General features: G+C 39.8%; 1 protein-coding gene across 6 annotated transcripts in view; it reads left to right on the top strand.

The window, feature by feature from the left end:
• The window catches only part of FGD4 (FYVE, RhoGEF and PH domain containing 4), a 749,528-nt gene extending 744,839 nt beyond the window's left edge, over window positions 1-4,689 (top strand). For all 6 annotated transcript variants that reach the window (XM_078673796.1, XM_078673797.1, XM_078673800.1 and 3 more), the window contains exon 17: window positions 756-4,689. In XM_078673796.1, coding sequence (XP_078529922.1) covers window positions 756-1,007 — 252 coding nt within the window. In that variant the 3' untranslated portion in view covers window positions 1,008-4,689. The remainder of the gene's footprint in view (window positions 1-755) is intronic.
• The last annotated feature ends 14,379 nt before the right edge of the window (window positions 4,690-19,068 follow it).

Here is a 19,068-nt window from a genome sequence, read left to right on the forward strand (position 1 = left end):
TCATGACACAATGCAGAGATGAGCTGTGAGGTTCAGCTGTCCCTCAGTGGATGGAGCGATTCGAAGCAAAGGCAGGCCGCACACGTGTCTCATTTACATACACACTCTTGACACACAACTGAGACCCGCGAGCGCTCTCCCTGGGCTCGAAAACAAGGTTGCTGCATTGTTCTCTGATGATACACACGGCAAAATGGGACATACCGATGAGAACTGTCCAGTTTACAAAGTTGAAATGTTTTTTTCTTATATTTACTAAAACAAGACGTCCTTTATAAATAAATTGAACACAGGGGCACCTATAGCGTGAAGGTTATTGTTCATGAAAAGCAATGTTTGGTGACCGGTACGCGACTACACACATGCTACTTGTTTTTCTTTGTCTTATACATACATACCCCAGTTGCGGCCGGCCCAAAGGGTTGTAGGCTAAGCTATATGTACTGCACTGTGAAAACTTAATAAACGTCTTTAAAAAAATTTAAAAAAATAAAAAAAATCACAGTAAACAACGAAATTTTTCTTTAACAAAAATCCGGATTACGCGTTAAATAATCTGAAAAGGCAAAGAGACATTTGCACTGCAACATTGATCCTGGACTTGTAATTTGAATTAGTCCTGCTGTGTCACCCACCACATAGTTGCTGTGGGATGTACGCTGGAGAAACTTTGCTAGAGCCAAACAATGTTATATTGTTGTCCTCAAAAAACAATACCAAAAATTGAAAAACAACATTTTTGCTTTGTTTTCCAGGACGTTAAAGCTAAGGCAGCCATTCCATTGGTGGGCTACATTGTGGATGAAGCTCTAAGAAGCTCTGAGTTCTCTCACAGTTTCAGACTAACTCAGTCGATATCCGTGCACAATTTCGCTGCGGACAGCGAGGAACTGAAGCAAAAATGGTTAAAGGTTATCAGCTTGGCTGTAAAAGGAGAGACACCAAAGTGCCAAAACGATTTACACGTCAGTTTGGAAGAACTCCATGAATCTGCATCACAAAGCTAACATTTTAAATCTCTTGCCATACTCTTAAGGGGCAACCTAAAAATCCTGCACGTGAAGCAGTTTGAGCGTGTCTAAAACTGCAAACCTTGGCGACAAAACAGTTGACTTATCCCTCACACATCTTTTGTGCATTCCACCCAGTTACCCCGATAATCACTGTCCAGTCAGGGAGCAACTTAGGGTATGTGACGATTCAGAGGTTGGCTGCGTGGCTATATGATGCAAAGTCTGTGTGCATTACAGACTTACAATTTGTTGACTGCCACATAAAACTCTTTGCTGAGACATCTGTGTTATTTATAGGCAGTCTAGGTGGTCTAACTGAGTTTTATGTGGTGGAATAGTCAACCCATCTGTATTCCGATGCAGGTGACTACATCCACAGGTCGTTGTTTGATCCTTATTTCGTTGTATTCCCGGAATCTCCTTTTTTAATTCACTTTGTGGATAAAGAAGAGCGATCATCATTGCCGAAAGATTCCAGGAAAACCGCTTGGAAATTACAAATTGTGTGGTTGTATGCTCAGTCCAAGTATGAGTAGCATCTGGGAAGTAAAAAATGGGGGTTGCAGAAGTAATAATTAATTCAATTTCAGGTGTCATTGAAAACCAAATCTAAGCTTTAAGCACTTTATGATGAAGTATCTTCTGTGTATAATAATCCTTTTCTGAAAGTTATGTTCACATGTTTTGAAACTATTTTGGCACAGTTCTTAAAACTCAAAAATGTGTTTGTGGTTTGAAGCTATTTGAAGAAATCAATGGAAAACATTTAATGCTATTGTGTCATTTTGGATGTTGTTAATTTTTAGTCTGCTTTTTTCCTGTGTTCGTTCAAATCACTGAGGCCACACTGCGTCCGTTGACACAATAGGGAGTCGAACACAGGATTCACAGATATCTAAATTAAGGTGTAAGAATGCAGTAAAATTAAAAAAGTGAGTCCCTTACTGACTGTGCCCCACCTAATTTATCGCAAAACTAAAATTACATTTCCTCCAAATTTGTATTTTAAAATAATATATTACACTATGTTCTTCCCACCAGCACAATGAAAAAAGAAATTGATATGGCACAAAGTAATATATAAAAATGTGTGATTTCTCGCAGTAGACTTCAGGCACAAATATTTTGGAAGCGGATGTCCTTCACAATGCTATGATAAAGGTCAATGCAGTTTGATAAAATGGAAAGTCAGTGTTAGCAAACATTATGTTGGCTGCTTTTAAGCAGAAGTTGTAACAAAAAATGAATTTGAAAATTGATTGACTTTTTTGACTCTATGTTCAGTTAAAAAAAATGATTTTAGATATGTTTTAACTTCTTTATTTGGAGAAAAGGTGGATAATTTTTGTTTGTGCTGCATAGACAGCTTTTTAATACCCTTTCACTGTTCACCTTTGTTTGATGTAATCATATGGTCCATATGTCAGCATAAATTCCAATGTTAAACAACAGGGTCTTTTGTCTGGAACTTTTACTGCAGAGGTAGGAAGGAGTAGGCAGTCAATTAAAAGCGGCCCTTCTGCACATTTATTTGTTTCCATTCCATAAATGTAGTATAAAACCTCAAAAAAGGTGTTTGTCAGTTTTTCGAGACTGAACAAACTGTAGTTTATTAATGTTTGGCTACTTCACCATAGCAGAGAAGGATTAAATAGTTATATATACGAGTAACAAGCAGGAAGTCAGTAGATCCTGTGGTTTCGTACATTTTGACACATTTTATTAAAGCCTGGAACCATTGTACTTCCAAACAAAACAGATGCCTCGCAAGCACCAGCATTATAATTTATTGTGGATCCCGAACAGACTAGGATGAATATTATGTTTTTGTTACTAGCTATTAAACTGGCCATATATTATTCTGATTTCAGCAGGCTTGGAAACGTATACAGAACATGTAATGTGTTAACAATGGTACAGTTGTCAATATGTAATGTGTTTGCAGGAAGACAGAGAGTCCCAGAACAATTGTTTAGTAGAGGGTGCATAATTTTGTAAACAGTGTTACAGTGGAAGTGGACATATCACTTTTAAGAAAAGCAGGGCATTCTACTCACAGTGGGCCTGAATTACCATCAGAATATGCTACCAACTCCCGAATAATTTCTGATCTGGAGGCCTTTGCTGTGCTATGGCAATGAGTCACTAAGGCGTTCATTGCTTGTATTATATTAAAGTCAATGTTTAATGTTAAACTGTCAATTTGTTTTACACATTTACTGGTCAATTGTATCCAGGGACTAATAACATTCCAGAAAGAAGGAAGACAGCGAGGCAGTGAATCTATCCTATACATACAGATTTTAATATTGAAGAGAAATATGTTTCAATGTTATCTCAAATTGGAAATCCCAAGAGGAGAATATGCACAAGATACACCTACCTTTATTGTATGCATTTTGTTAATTGCAGCTGGGGCAAATAATCAACAGTAATAGTAGAAGTCAACCAGGTTAGAAGCAATACATTTATCCACTGGAATACTGTTGCAAGATGTAAGTCCAATGTTGGTGTCAGTATACGTGGCATGCCACATATTCTTTGTCTCCTCATGGAATGAAGATTAAAGGTCCGTGATTGGGCAACTGGCAGGAACCTCTGTGATGTTGAGGCAGCTTTTGCATGGAATTGCTGGTTATTGTGGATCCTGCTTACTGGTCACAATGCGATAAATGTGGCCTCAGAATGTATTTTAATTCAACGCCTGGGATCTGTGCTGACATTCCTTTTTTTATATTTTGCGCTGCAAATACGCTCATCAACTGTGCCAACATTCTCATAAAGACATGTTGCTTTAAGTGCAACACATTAGATTATATTAGGACTTGACCTGTTCTAAAATGACCTGGAAGAGTTGAGTCTATTCCCTCATGTCCCATGTCGACATAAGAAATGACATCCACTGCTCTTTCACACACTTGCAGACACACAACCATCATCGAATCATTTTCGACAAATGATTTACAAATCTATTGACTTCACAGCAATTTATATCTGTACACCATTGTTCTGCCAGTTGTTCCTACTGAGTTGATTTGACCTTTTTAAGTTTTTACTCTGGCCTCATAAAATGCCACTTCTGTGCATATCGTCTACTGTAGAAAAATGGAATATCAGGGGTCCTCATGAAAAAATGTGGTTTTAGCACAATCATTTTCTGTTTGCTTAGTTTCAGTGTATTGCTAGCCCTTAGGTGTAAGATGTATCCAAGGGACTGGAACTGCAATTTTTGTATGTGAAGTGCAGTCTCTTTAACAAAAATAAACCTTAGCAGTGCGTCCCAGGCTTTTTTCTGTGAATGTACATAAGCTTTTATCAAAGCACTTAAGCTTGCCATGAATATCTAGTTGACATGAACGTAATTTGTTTTGTTATAAAAAAGAACTCTTTGTTAAGTGGATGTAAATGTTCGTTGTTTTCTCATACGGTTGAAAAATTCTAAATCTACAATTTGGTGCATAAAAGAAAAAAGTGGCTATTTTCCTCTCCATAAAACAATGAATGTACAATATTGGATGATACTTTGAGTGTGTGTATGTATATATTATGTAACATATGTATATTCAGACATGTAGGGAGGGTCGGTTTTGAGAGTATTGTAAAAATGAAGCACTTTAATTACTGCTAAATTAGTTGGCAATTTGTATCTTGTAAAATAAAATCATCATTAAATCTGTATTGTTTACTGCGATATGACAGAATTTGACATTTGTTTTCTTTTTAGATCTTTTGTATGTTGGTTTCTGCATTATGGACCTCCTATATACAAAATGTTTTTCTGGAATTAACTGTAGATATTGTGTATTTCCTGTAGCCAGTATGACATATTGAAAACAATTAACACGGAAGTAAAGAAAAACAACTGCTCCATTCATTTTAACTGAAAGTTGTGTATAGAAAAATAAGCTGCTTACAAAATTCACAGACTGCAGTGCTACAACTACAGGAGATGAATCCTAAGACTTGGCCAAAAATGAAGATGAGTAAATGCAAGAAAGCTTAGATGAACTTTTGTGTTTGTATGCAGTGGGCAACTCACTAACCGGGGGACTCAACTTAAAAGCATGCCCACCAAAATATTCCTTTTAAAGTTAAGGAAGCACATTTTTGTTCGTTTTATTGGAATGTGATACATGAATTATATACACTGGGCGCCGTTCTGGAAAAATTCAGAGTACCAAAATTTGACTGATGAAATAATCCCATGTGTCTTGAATTTCCGAAATGAGATTTGTTCCGATTGAAATTCTGCCATTATGGTTACATTTCTGAATAAGGAAATGTGCTCAAAGGATCCGACTCTGTCCGGGTTCCAGGATAAGAACAACCATCTCAAGTTGTTAAACATCTAAACCTTGAAAATATTTGGTATACTTTTTGGCTGTCCTCAATGTACATGCTGCTGCCCTGTTGTGTGTATGTGTGGGGAACGGCGGCAGCGGTCATTTTGTGTCTGCCGAGTGTCTTCAAAAGCCACTGAGACAGCCAGCATGAGCATGCGCACTCTGCGCAGCTTCAATATTAAGTTAGTAGCTCTCACGGTGCACCAGCCCTCAGGACCATTCGAGTCATGCCTGGGGTTCCCGTTGCCGAGGGGGGCTGGTGATGTACCTGCAGACTTACATGCGTCACTTGCACCAAACTCTGCAGGTGACACGGTTTGGCAGCACCCGTTGGGACTTCTCGGAAACAAGGTACCATTGTAATTAAGGTGATTTATATGCATGTTAAGTTGTAAAGCTTTTGTTCTATAATTATTTTTATGTGCTGGTTAAACTGAGATTTGAAAGTGTTATATGGTGTGCCAAGGCGTTTTTTAGTCTCTGCTACAGGCTTGATTTATTACTAGTGTGGCGCAATCAGGTTGACATGAGAGAGGGCCTTGAGGTCAGCCAGGCATCTCGTTCGATCCTTTAGTGTATTTCGTAGCTTTAAATTTCATTACTTTATAACCTTGTCATGTCATGGTGGTTGAATTCTAATTCAAGACTTTGGAAACTAAAATGCCCAGGAGTCTGACAGGAATTCAGCTCTATGTTCTATTTCCCAGCATGCCTTGTGTCCTGATGCAGATAGGAAATTCAGGAAGTTTCAAAGTCCTCCGAGGTTTTTAGCAGGTACCGAGAATGGAATGAAGTGAGAGCTTGCACTTGCTTTGAGGGATGGTGGAATTATGGGCCGTGGGGCTGAGGGCTGGGGGTTATTGTAGCCATTAAATACTTTATTTGTACGTGTTTATTTTTAGGAAATGTTGGCTTTACAGTGCTTTGAAGTACTTATGTGATATTTGCACATACACGAATCTGTCAGAAGTAAAATAATATAGCAAGCAATAACTTTTTGGTAATCCCAACATTTATATTTATCAAACCACTAATAACATTGCCATTCAGTGACTTTTGCCTCCTTATTTGTACAAATCAAACCCAAAAATCTTTAAATAACATATTTTACATTCAATTACTTCATAATTTCAAAACTATGTATAATGATGTTTTATAGTGCGTTACAGACTATGTCAATATTACGTTTTTTATATGTAGTTTCTTTATGGGTATTTTTATAGAGAAAGTGGCTATTTCCATATCAAGCTTCAGTGTATTAGAAACACGCTACTAATCTGTGTCTAGCCTGCAAGACCCAGATTTGGTTCCTATTAGGACCTCCACAACCATTCTTCTTTCCAAGGTCGAAATTAATTACCATGGAGGGTTGGTGGTACAAATAAAAAACGTATTCACTGATCATGAAGTAACGCAGAGGGTTCATGCACCTGCAACTGCATTTTTATGTGGCTATCTCAGTGAGTTGCTGCATTTTGTCACAGAGCTCCTTTGGTTACTTGCAGTTCATAAGTTACAATCCTAATAGCACAATTACATACAAACTCCCATCAAGGAGCTGCAGTCAAACTGCAATTTATATGTTACATCATTATTATTCCCTCCAGTCTTTAATCATCCTAATGTTGTTATTATTATTATTAAAGGATTTTGTTTGGATAGAAATACATTCTTGGATGGGCACGCACATAGCTAGGGGTCACAACCCAGGCTGGAAGGTACTGAAAGGGGTAATGAGGAATAAGGTTAATATGGTTAAAAATACATGGTAACGGGATGGAATAATGGAGTATGTCTAACGTTATGACGTAAAGCATGACAAGAATGTCAGACCACAAAAGCAGTGTGCGATTTCTCTAAGTCACTAGGCCTTGTGTGAAAGAACTTCTATATATCAATAACAAGCTGGAGGTTTTTGGCGCAATATGGCCAAGCTACACGGTTGACTTCATTGGGGGCCCCGGAGCAAATACGTCCTTTTTTCCGCAGCACCCCTCCCGCTATTAGCAATGGGCGGCAATCTGAGGGATAGCCCCAGGCGTCAGAAGCTCTAGCTACGCCCCTGGTATTCACCAAACATATACAGTTAGTTTTGCACTCCAAAAAAGCTTATACATTTATGATAAAGATCAATTCAAAATGGTCAGGCGATTTCAGTAGATGTTTCCTAAGTTAAATTTGCCCGGCGTAAAACGCCTCTAATACCATACGAAGTTATTCAATAAAGAGGCAGGCGCTGGAGACAGGAAGACAGGACACAAGTTTATTCCGTCGGAGTAGAACACATCAGATCAGACAACAAGGTATCGTCTCGAGGTGCTCTCTCAACCTCTCTGAGACCTGGTCTTTTTATACACTGGTCTAAGACATGTGAACGTTCTTTATTACAGCAAGGACATTGTGAAGTATGAGAACGACATCCCCGGCTCCCCCCAGTTCCGGCCCATTCCAACACATGACAACAGTAGAGGCCCTTTCCCCTCATATGATTGGGAGGGGCCATCACGCAGCTGAGTGTTCTGCCGATTCCTTTGGAATGTGTGCGCCTGATCGAATCTCAGGGGGTGGGGACGTCATGATCAATAGTGGTCTCTTTCAGGAGAGGCGAGTGCATGCAGTAGTGGGCAATAAACTGTATCCTTGGGCTAAGGGATGACCAGCGGTTCGTACAGGCAGTCGGGCTCAGAGGAAGGGGTCATCAAAGGAGGGGTATTCATGGGCGGAAAGGAGGTGTTGGTCAGGCGCGGGGTGTGATTCCCTGAGACAGAGTCATGGGGGGGTTTCATGGCTTGTGCATGTGGGCGTGGGGGCAGCCAGGAGGCGCGGGGAAGGCTTGCAAGGTTCAGGGAAGTGTGCTGATGGACGATCGTGAACAGGGAGACCATGGTACCTAAAATGGCTGTCGTGTATGTTCATACGTGAATCGGCAAGATGGCGTAGATGATGTTTAGTACATGAACTAAAATTCCACAATTTACTCCTTTCATTGGCAGGAGTAAATGTGTATTCAGGGTGGGCACAGGGAGCTAACAGCTACCAAAACTAATGTTATTTGTTCACAAGGCTTCTTGGCATTTTATGAGTAATACCTAACCAGAAGATAAAAGCAACATATAGAACATATCCGTTCATTAGGTGGGTCGAAATCATCCGGAATGAGGGGGCTAACTGGTAAAATGATTGTTCCGTACATAAAACACTTCAAGGAGAGGTGGTTCCTCTTTGTTAAAAAGAAACGCTGTAACTAACTTCTTGAAATTATTAAGCTGGCATATTGTTGAATCATATTCCATTCTCTTTTGCTGTGGCTAGTTAGGAAGGCTTTGTTGAGGAATATTCCTTTCTCTTTTACTGTGGCTAGTTAAGAAGACTCTGTCTTTACAAGTGACAGTTCTCCTTTTCAGGCCTGGAGCAAAGACTGTGATGTGAAATGCAAGCTATGCCACAGACATGCCACTTGCGTTTACAGCCAATCAAGGATATGAGAGCTGGTGTAATATTGTTGCATCTTAATAGGCCATATATCAACCTGTCAACAAGATTCTGGACTAGCTAAAGGCAATGTAGGTGTTTTGCAGGGCAGCAAAGTATGTTGCATTTTCATAAGGACCTAATTGAACAAAGGCATTGATCACTGTGATGTGCCATTTTGGGCAAACAAATGGTAGTAGATGCCTCACGATTTCCATTTAAAGAAAACTCAGATTGCCAATTGTGGAAACATGGGTCTCTAGACAGAGTTAACTTTCTGGATACATGCCTAGGGTGTGTAGAAACATTGCAGGTACTGATAGGAGACCAATTATCTGGACCAATCAACCTTCTTACAGTATAACTGTTTCTTGATAAGCTTTTGTTTTTTGACCTCTGCTAGAGGTCAATAGAATGTCAAGAGTCCTAAATCGTTCATATACTTTATTACAGGATTCTAGTTACTGCAATTCCAAAAACAAAAGTTTTAAAAACTTGATATCAATCTTCTGCTAATGGTGGTTCGAAGCTTGGTTAGCATACTACACATTATTAGGTGAAACATGGGATTTGAATACACATAAGAAATCTTAGATGCCCAAATTACAAAGTGTTCAAACACGTTGTTCATTTCTTAAGCCTTTTCCTCTGCCTGTGAGACATCTGAAATTTAAACTCTAGCTTCATAAATTAATTGAGAATCCGTGCAATCTATGTTCTACAAGCATTTTGAAAGGCGGCTGTAGTTTATTTGATAATCAATCAATCAATCATAACATTTGTATAGCGCACTACTCACCCGTGAGGGTCTCAAGGCGCTGGGGGGGGGGGGGGTTTGGTGCTGCAACTGCTCGAACAGCCAGGTCTTGAGTTCTTGAGTTGTCTCCTGAAGGCGAGATGGTCCTGGGTCAGCCGTAGGTGGATGGGGAGGGAGTTCCATGTCTCGGCCGCCAGGTAGGAGAAGGATCTTCCTCCAGCGGTGGTTCTTCGGATGCGTAGTACTGCGGCGAAGGCGAGGCTTGTAGAACGTAGCTGGCGGGTGGGCGTGTAGAAGGTCAGGCGGTCTTTGAGGTACTTGGGGCCTAGGTCGTGGAGAGACTTGTGTGCGTGGGTGAGGAGCCTGAACGTGATCCTCTTGCTGACGGGGAGCCAGTGCAGGTCCCTCAGGTGGCCGGAGATGTGGCTGCGCCGGGGGATGTCCAGGATGAGTCGGGCGGAGGCGTTCTGGATACGCTGGAGTCTTTTCTGTAGCTTGGCTGTGGTTCCGGCGTAGAGGGTGTTTCCGTAGTCCAGTCGGCTGGTGACGAGTGCCTGGGTGACCGTCTTCCTGGTTTCGGTCGGGATCCATCGGAAGATCTTGCGGAGCATGCGAAGGGTGTTGAAGCATGATGAGGAGACAGCGTTGACTTGTCTGGTCATCGAGAGGGAGGAGTCCAGGATGAAGCCCAGGTTGCGTGCGTGTTCTGTTGGCTTGGGTGTGGTGCCCAGGGCGGGGGGCCACCAGGAGTCGTCCCAGGCGGAGGGCGATGGTCCCAGGATGAGGACTTCCGTCTTGTCTGAGTTCAGTTTCAGGCGGCTGTTCTTCATCCATTCGGCGACGTCTTTCATCCCTTCGTGTAGGCTAGTTCTGGCGGTGGCGGGGTCTCTGGTGAGGGAGAGGATCAGTTGGGTGTCGTCGGCGTAGGAGATGATGTTTAGGTTGTGTTGGCGTGCGATGGCTGCAAGAGGTCTCATGTAGACGTTGAAGAGGGTGGGGCTGAGTGATGATCCTTGCGGAACGCCGCAGATGACTTCGGTGGCCTCGGAGTGAAACGGGGGGAGGCGGACTCTCTGTGTTCTTCCGGCGAGGAACGAGATGATCCACTCCAGTGCCTTCTCTTGGATACCGATGTTGCTGAGGCGTTGAACTAGGGTGCGGTGGCAGACAGTGTCGAACGCTGCAGAGAGGTCCAGGAGGATGAGGGCCGCTGTTTCCCCGTTGTCGAGCAGGGTTCTGATGTCGTCGGTGGCTGCGATGAGGGCGGTCTCGGTGCTGTGGTTGGCTCGGAAACCGGACTGCGAGGGGTCGAGGGATCCGTTCGTCTCAAGGAAGGCGGCAAGCTGTCTGTTGACGGTCTTCTCGATGACTTTGGCAGGAAAAGGGAGGAGCGAGATGGGGCGGAAGTTCTTGAGGTCGGTGGGGTCTGCTGTTGGTTTCTTCAGTAGGGCGCTGAGCTCGGCATGCTTCCAGCTCTCCGGGAAGGTGGCGGTGTTGAAGGAGGTGTTGATGATTTTCCGGAGTTGGGGTGCGATGGTGGAGTCGGCCTTGTTGAAGACGTGGTGGGGGCAGGGGTCGGTTGGAGATCCGGAGTGGATGGTGTTCATCGTGCGGGCTGTGTCTTCGGTGGTCACCGTGGTCCAGGTGCGGAGGGTGGCGGTGGGGGGCGTTGGTTCGACGGTTGGGTGCGTGGATGGTGCGCCGAAGCTGTTGTGGATGTCGGCGATCTTGCGGTGGAAGAACGAGGCGAGAGAGTCGCAGAGATCTTGTGAAGGAGTGATGTTGTTGTTGCCGGTGCTGGGTTTGGAGAACTCCTTGACGATGCTGAAGAGTTCCTTGCTGTCGTGGGCGTTGTTGTCCAGTCGTTCCTTCAGTGATTTCTTCTTGGTGGTGCGGATAAGATACCGCCATCCTGCATATAAACAAAAATTCATCATCTCTCAGCAGTGGGCTTCATCTGGCACAGCTTTCCAGGCTTACAGTTTGCAATGTTTGTGAATTCAAGAGACTTAAAAAATGCATCCAGGTGAAGGTAGAGATCTCCACTTCTAATTTTCCAACTTTATTTGTGAATCAGGTCTTTACTATTTGGAAAGGATAATGGTTTATATCATGGACACCCATTTTCCAAAAAGCAAAGTGGAGGTAGTCTTTGCCTCATAAACTTTCATGAAATTTAATGTCTCCTTCCCAAGGATTTATAAACAATATGATACATTGTCATGCACTAATTCCCTCCTGCTGTTCCACATGCAGATCACTAAATATGTTGCAACAAGGCTAGTCCGAAGTAAATGTAACTGTTTACAATTTCTGATCAGTCCAAACCTACTCAAGTCAAATAAACTTTTTTTCTGTCATTTACCAAATATGATAGTTTTTCTTTTCGTAATGTTAATGTGCAAGATAGGCTTAATAGAAAACCAGACTGAACATTCAATCCATGCGGAAACCCTCTAGCGGGTCTAATAAATGATAAGGATGTCATCAACAGATATCAACAAGCAATGTCTTCCACAGATTAGGTGTTATAGCATAACACCCTCAAAATCCCGGCAAAATGAGATAGGTACCTATTCTGTATATCCGTTCAGGCAGAAACGAATTTAGTATGCTTCCAACACACATTAGTATGTAAGAGGATTATGAAACCCAACAAGAGCTGCACGGGTTCCACGTTTTGCCAGTTCACACTACAAAGTTTAACTATCTGTCTTATCAAAAGCAGCTGAATCGTTGTTAAAAGTTGCATAGACTATTTTTCCTTTCAAGGTGAATTTATTCTGAATCTTTTATTCTGCTGCTACTTTAGCTAAGAATTAATAAAAATCTAGAGCCTAGTTGTTCAAGAGAATGACTTTTCCAGAAACCCAAAACAGTTTTTAAAGCGGGGTCTAGCAGTGCTTTTTGCCTGTTACTCTTCAGCTGATCTTATGATACTTTTTTATATAAATAGGGAACACTATTCTTACACTCAATAAACAATCTTGTGGTATGTAAGAAAACCACAGTGCCCCTGCACTATACAATAATGTTATTAGGGTGTATGGTAACAACAATGTCACTTCGATAAGTATAAAGAACAAATAGAACAACACCAAATTCATTCAAATAGCTAAACAGTTGGCGACCATGTTTAGACAAAATAGAGAAAGAAGTATTGGATGTGATCCGTTGCGGGTGTGAAAAGTTCCGTTTATTGTTCCTATAAGTAGGCCAACACGTGTTTCATCGCAGGGAAACAGACTGCGAATCTTCAGGGCTGAATAGAAACATAGAGAATACATTTGCGATCATGTTTAAATTGCAAGTGTATGAATAGGTGACTTGGTAGTGTCACCATTTGTGAAGAGAAGACATGCCAACGTGTGACTGTATGTGACTCAGTGTTAAAGTGCATAAAAATCATTTTTGGGGTGACCAAAGTGAAAATCTGTGGAATCTGATCTTATTATTCATAGTGACGCACTGTAGACAATTGAAAAAATGTGGCCGTAGAAAATTATAGTGCTATAAGTGAAGAGATGTGGGAAAACGTGAAGTGTCTAGCAAGATAAGAATACGACATCCCAAGTGACTGTTGCAGTGAGTTTACATACTTTCATGAGAACTCATATGATAACTTAATGATGGCGCTTTATTGAAAGATCTGTCTCAAATGCTCATTAAGATTTGCATTGTATATATTTCAAATTACAAGTTTTCTATACTATATTGCTGGATAGTTATTCGTTTTTATGGCTCTAAGCTTTTGTTGCCAGGTTTATATCTTATTTAATGTTTCTAATTTGATGCATTGTAAAAATTGTTAGGTGATTGTAATTCCTGTCTACATTCAAGTCGTATCTAGTCTGATTATGAGTAAACCAAAGATTGAAGAAACGAAAATTAGTTAAGCACATGGTTCTTGATCGTCTATTCGAGAGATCTATAGTTCTGTTACAATCTGGAATTAAGCGCAAAAACGGTCTGTGACTCGCATGCTCTGCGGATATATAAGTGAACCTTATAAAGGACAAAGAAACACTCACCCTAATTGGTGAGGTGCAAGGGCCACCTCGGTCAGATGTATTCAGGGGATCCTGTATTAAGGAGTTTCACAGCTTACGTGAGAGCACACTCCGAGAGACCTGATGAGTCTATGGATAGTGTAATCAGGAGTTTTTTTTTAGAAAAACGTAACCTGGTAGACTATATTGTAACTAAGTCTACAAATAGAGAAGTGAAAAAAAGTTAAAAAACGCACGAAAAACGAAAGACCTACCTCAATAGTTTTGCACAATGTGTGAACCGGGAGGAGAGGATTAACAGGTTACTTCAATTTAGTGACGCTGTCAACAAACGAGATAGGGCGGGTACACCTGTATTTATCCGTCATGAAGGGACAAACAAAACGGTATGTTTTAGCGTAAAACTCGTATGTAGTGACTGGGGAAAGCAAATACTGTTCTTTACAGAAAAGAGAGCGCCAGGGAAAGGTCGCTTACCTTTTCGTTGCAGTTCTCCCTCTTGACATTCCCGGCGCCGTTTTCCGAGGACGGTCATGTGACAGGAAACACGGCCTGAAGATATACCGGCCGGAGGTTTCCTGAAAGGGCGACAACTAGAACGTCAACCCTGTATAGTTCCATTGTTCAATAGGAGCTATAGTGAAGAAATACTACAAGTCCACAATCGTTACTTGAGCTTAAGTAGGCTTATCTAAGGTTAATGGGTCTTTCTTTTATTAAAGAGTATTTTTTATCGGATTCTTTATAAGGTTAATTCAAATGTTTCCGTGTTAATCAAAAATGGTGGGTCTTTTATTTAGAGACGATTAAGTGGCACTAGTTTTAATGGGATTTCTATTTATGTTTGAGCATGCGTGCAACAACGCTCATAGATATTATGTATGTTGGAACGAGAAAAAAACACATGTCTATTGTTGTGTTTCATATTTATTGGGAAACGAGTTTTTTCAAAACATTCCTCGTTTTTCGTACTCGTGAAGCTTTTAGATTACTATTTTAAGGTTTGGGTTTCCTTCTGTCTATGTTCCTCACACAAAGTTGAGTATTGGTATTCCTCAGAAGGTATACTGTTAGGTCATGAACACAAATGAATGTTTCATTTGTATGTATCTATCTATGTTTAATTTTGGAATAAGATCTCCTATACCTTGATATTTATCTTTGGATTCTGCTACTTTTTGCATATAATTCTAGTTGTAATAATTTCCAAAAGGTGCAAGAAAAACACAAAAACATTATTACAACCAATACCAACAAATTAATTTCCAAACATTTTTTTTGATCACTAAGCCAAAACACTCGAATCAGTACGTAATTATCCACATATCATAAATTCATGAATTCATGCCATTCTAAAAAGTATTTTGGACCGAAAAATTATTAAATAAATTGTTTGGACCAATATGAAACATGTTTTGAATAAAAAAACTTTTTTCATATTTTAAATAGTATAATTGTTTTGAATCAAAAATATGGAAAACAAGGATTATCGTTGGGATTGTTAGTTTCCTAGAAAAAATTGCATCTCTGGGTCATAGTTTACACCGTGTTCGATACTTTGAAGACGCATGATCCAAGTAGCTTCTTTGCGTCTGAGTGTCAGTTCTCTGTTGCCTCCTCTTACATGTACAGGCACGGTTTCAATTCCAAAAAAAGAAACCGAAAAGTCTTCTGTGTTGGCCTGACACGTAGCCACATGAGGAGGAGGCAACAGAGAACTGACACTCAGACGCAAAGAAGCTACTTGGATCATGCGTCTTCAAAGTATCGAACACGGTTTAAACTATGACCCAGAGATGCAATTTTTTCTAGGAAACTAACAATCCCAACGATAATCCTTGTTTTCCATATTTTTGATTCAAAACAATTATACTATTTAAAATATGAAAAAAGTTTTTTATTCAAAACATGTTTCATATTGGTCCAAACAATTTATTTAATAATTTTTCGGTCCAAAATACTTTTTAGAATGGCATGAATTCATGAATTTATGATATGTGGATAATTACGTACTGATTCGAGTGTTTTGGCTTAGTGATCAAAAAAAATGTTTGGAAATTAATTTGTTGGTATTGGTTGTAATAATGTTTTTGTGTTTTTCTTGCACCTTTTGGAAATTATTACAACTAGAATTATATGCAAAAAGTAGCAGAATCCAAAGATAAATATCAAGGTATAGGAGATCTTATTCCAAAATTAAACATAGATAGACTCATACAAATGAAACATTCATTTGTGTTCATGACCTAACAGTATACCTTCTGAGGAATACCAATACTCAACTTTGTGTGAGGAACATAGACAGAAGGAAACCCAAACCTTAAAATAGTAATCTAAAAGCTTCACGAGTACGAAAAACGAGGAATGTTTTGAAAAAACTCGTTTCCCAATAAATATGAAACACAACAATAGACATGTGTTTTTTTCTCGTTCCAACATACATAATATCTATGAGCGTTGTTGCACGCATGCTCAAACATAAATAGAAATCCCATTAAAACTAGTGCCACTTAATCGTCTCTAAATAAAAGACCCACCATTTTTGATTAACACGGAAACATTTGAATTAACCTTATAAAGAATCCGATAAAAAATACTCTTATAATAAAAGAAAGACCCATTAACCTTAGATAAGCCTACTTAAGCTCAAGTAACGATTGTGGACTTGTAGTATTTCTTCACTATAGCTCCTATTGAACAATGGAACTATACAGGGTTGACGTTCTAGTTGTCGCCCTTTCAGGAAACCTCCGGCCGGTATATCTTCAGGCCGTGTTTCCTGTCACATGACCGTCCTCGGAAAACGGCGCCGGGAATGTCAAGAGGGAGAACTGCAACGAAAAGGTAAGCGACCTTTCCCTGGCGCTCTCTTTTCTGTAAAGAACAGTATTTGCTTTCCCCAGTCACTACATACGAGTTTTACGCTAAAACATACCGTTTTGTTTGTCCCTTCATGACGGATAAATACAGGTGTACCCGCCCTATCTCGTTTGTTGACAGCGTCACTAAATTGAAGTAACCTGTTAATCCTCTCCTCCCGGTTCACACATTGTGCAAAACTATTGAGGTAGGTCTTTCGTTTTTCGTGCGTTTTTTAACTTTTTTTCACTTCTCTATTTGTAGACTTAGTTACAATATAGTCTACCAGGTTACGTTTTTATAAAAAAACTCCTGATTACACTATCCATAGACTCATCAGGTCTCTCGGAGTGTGCTCTCACGTAAGCTGTGAAACTCCTTAATACAGGATCCCCTGAATACATCTGACCGAGGTGGCCCTTGCACCTCACCAATTAGGGTCAGTGTTTCTTTGTCCTTTATAAGGTTCACTTATATATCCGCAGAGCATGCGAGTCACAGACCGTTTTTGCGCTTAATTCCAGATTGTAACAGAACTATAGATCTTTCGAATAGACGATCAAGAACCATGTGCTTAACTAATTTTCGTTTCTTCAATCTTTGGTTTACTCATAATCAGACTAGATACGACTTGAATGTAGACAGGAATTACAATCACCTAACAACTTTTACAATGCATCAAATTAGAAACATTAAATAAGATATAAACCTGGCAACAAAAGCTTAGAGCCATAAAAACGAATAACTATCCAGCAATATAGTATAGAAAACTTGTAATTTGAAATATATACAATGCAAATCTTAATGAGCATTTGAGACAGATCTTTCAATAAAGCGCCATCATTAAGTTATCATATGAGTTCTCATGAAAGTATGTAAACTCACTGCAACAGTCACTTGGGATGTCGTATTCTTATCTTGCTAGACACTTCACGTTTTCCCACATCTCTTCACTTATAGCACTATAATTTTCTACGGCCACATTTTTTCAATTGTCTACAGTGCGTCACTATGAATAATAAGATCAGATTCCACAGATTTTCACTTTGGTCACCCCAAAAATGATTTTTATGCACTTTAACACTGAGTCACATACAGTCACACGTTGGCATGTCTTCTCTTCACAAATGGTGACACTACCAAGTCACCTATTCATACACTTGCAATTTAAACATGATCGCAAATGTATTCTCTATGTTTCTATTCAGCCCTGAAGATTCGCAGTCTGTTTCCCTGCGATGAAACACGTGTTGGCCTACTTATAGGAACAATAAACGGAACTTTTCACACCAGCAACGGATCACATCCAATACTTCTTTCTCTATTTTGTCTAAACATGGTCGCCAACTGTTTAGCTATTTGAATGAATTTGGTGTTGTTCTATTTGTTCTTTATACTTATCGAAGTGACATTGTTGTTACCATACACCCTAATAACATTATTGTATAGTGCAGGGGCACTGTGGTTTTCTTTTGTTCTTGTATGGACCAAGCTTGGTCCATCTTTGAGCGGTTGTGAGGATTTACCGTTCGCCCTATTGCCTGTACCAACCATTGAATAACCTTTGTTTCTACCCTAATTTTACGGATACTCTGGCTGTGCGCCTTGTAATTCTGGAACACCTAAAAAAACCTCCCAGTTGTTTATAATCTTGTGGTATGTGTTTATATAAATAGGGAACACTATTCTTACACTCATTAAACAATGTGTCAAACATGTACCTAAGATTTATGGGTCCTTTTTTTAGTATGGAAATTGGGAAATCATCAGGACATTGCACCCCTAACTTTCTAGCCTGCTCAATCTAGGATGAAATGTAAATCTGGACTGCTACATTTTGATTTTACAATTCTGAAAAATGTACTCAATCCTTAGACTTCCCTTATTGGAAAAATATCATGCAGTTAAGAATTCCATTATTTTCTGCTTGTGTTGGATATTATTGCTATAGTTACTCTAGAGCTACTGACAATACTAAAAATTGCCAAAATGTTTTTGAATTATTTTCCTTTGCCATTTCCTGTAAAAGGCATAACACGGACCTCATTGGACCGTTTTCTCTATTTTTTCTTTCTTAAATTGAACCCGGTCCGGTTTCAAGCACTTTAAAACAGGAACTCTCATTGGGAGTCTTGCGTAAGCAAAATCAAAAACTGTTTTTACTCCCTCCCCTGTTTTCACTGATCTCTCTTTGCTGTCAACTATAAATACTTTAGAATATTGGGTTTACAGTTATTTATCTATTAAACCCATCAATTAGAATTTGAACTAATAAACTTCTGAAAGATTCTTGTAAAGGGAAGTTTGTGTATGATTAAGCAGCGTTCACTGTCCTGTGTGTTTGTTGACTGTAAGCTTTTAACCTTATGGACCAAAAAGTGTATAGATAAAACAGTTGTTAATGTTCAATTGTTAATGTTCTTCTATGATTACTCGTTCCTAGGTTTAACAGAGCTAGCTTCTTGCACTCGTCTAGTCACAATAAAAGGACAAGCTTCAGGCAAGCTATTAAGAAAAAAGCACCTCTTGCACTTCATTGTGTTAACCTCTCAGCAACTTAGAATGAAACTCTTCCTTGTAAACAAATTAGCACATGTTATCGAAGATCTACACGT

This window comes from Lissotriton helveticus, chromosome 1_1, assembly GCF_964261635.1.
Source record: "Lissotriton helveticus chromosome 1_1, aLisHel1.1, whole genome shotgun sequence".
NCBI lineage: Eukaryota > Metazoa > Chordata > Amphibia > Caudata > Salamandridae > Lissotriton > Lissotriton helveticus.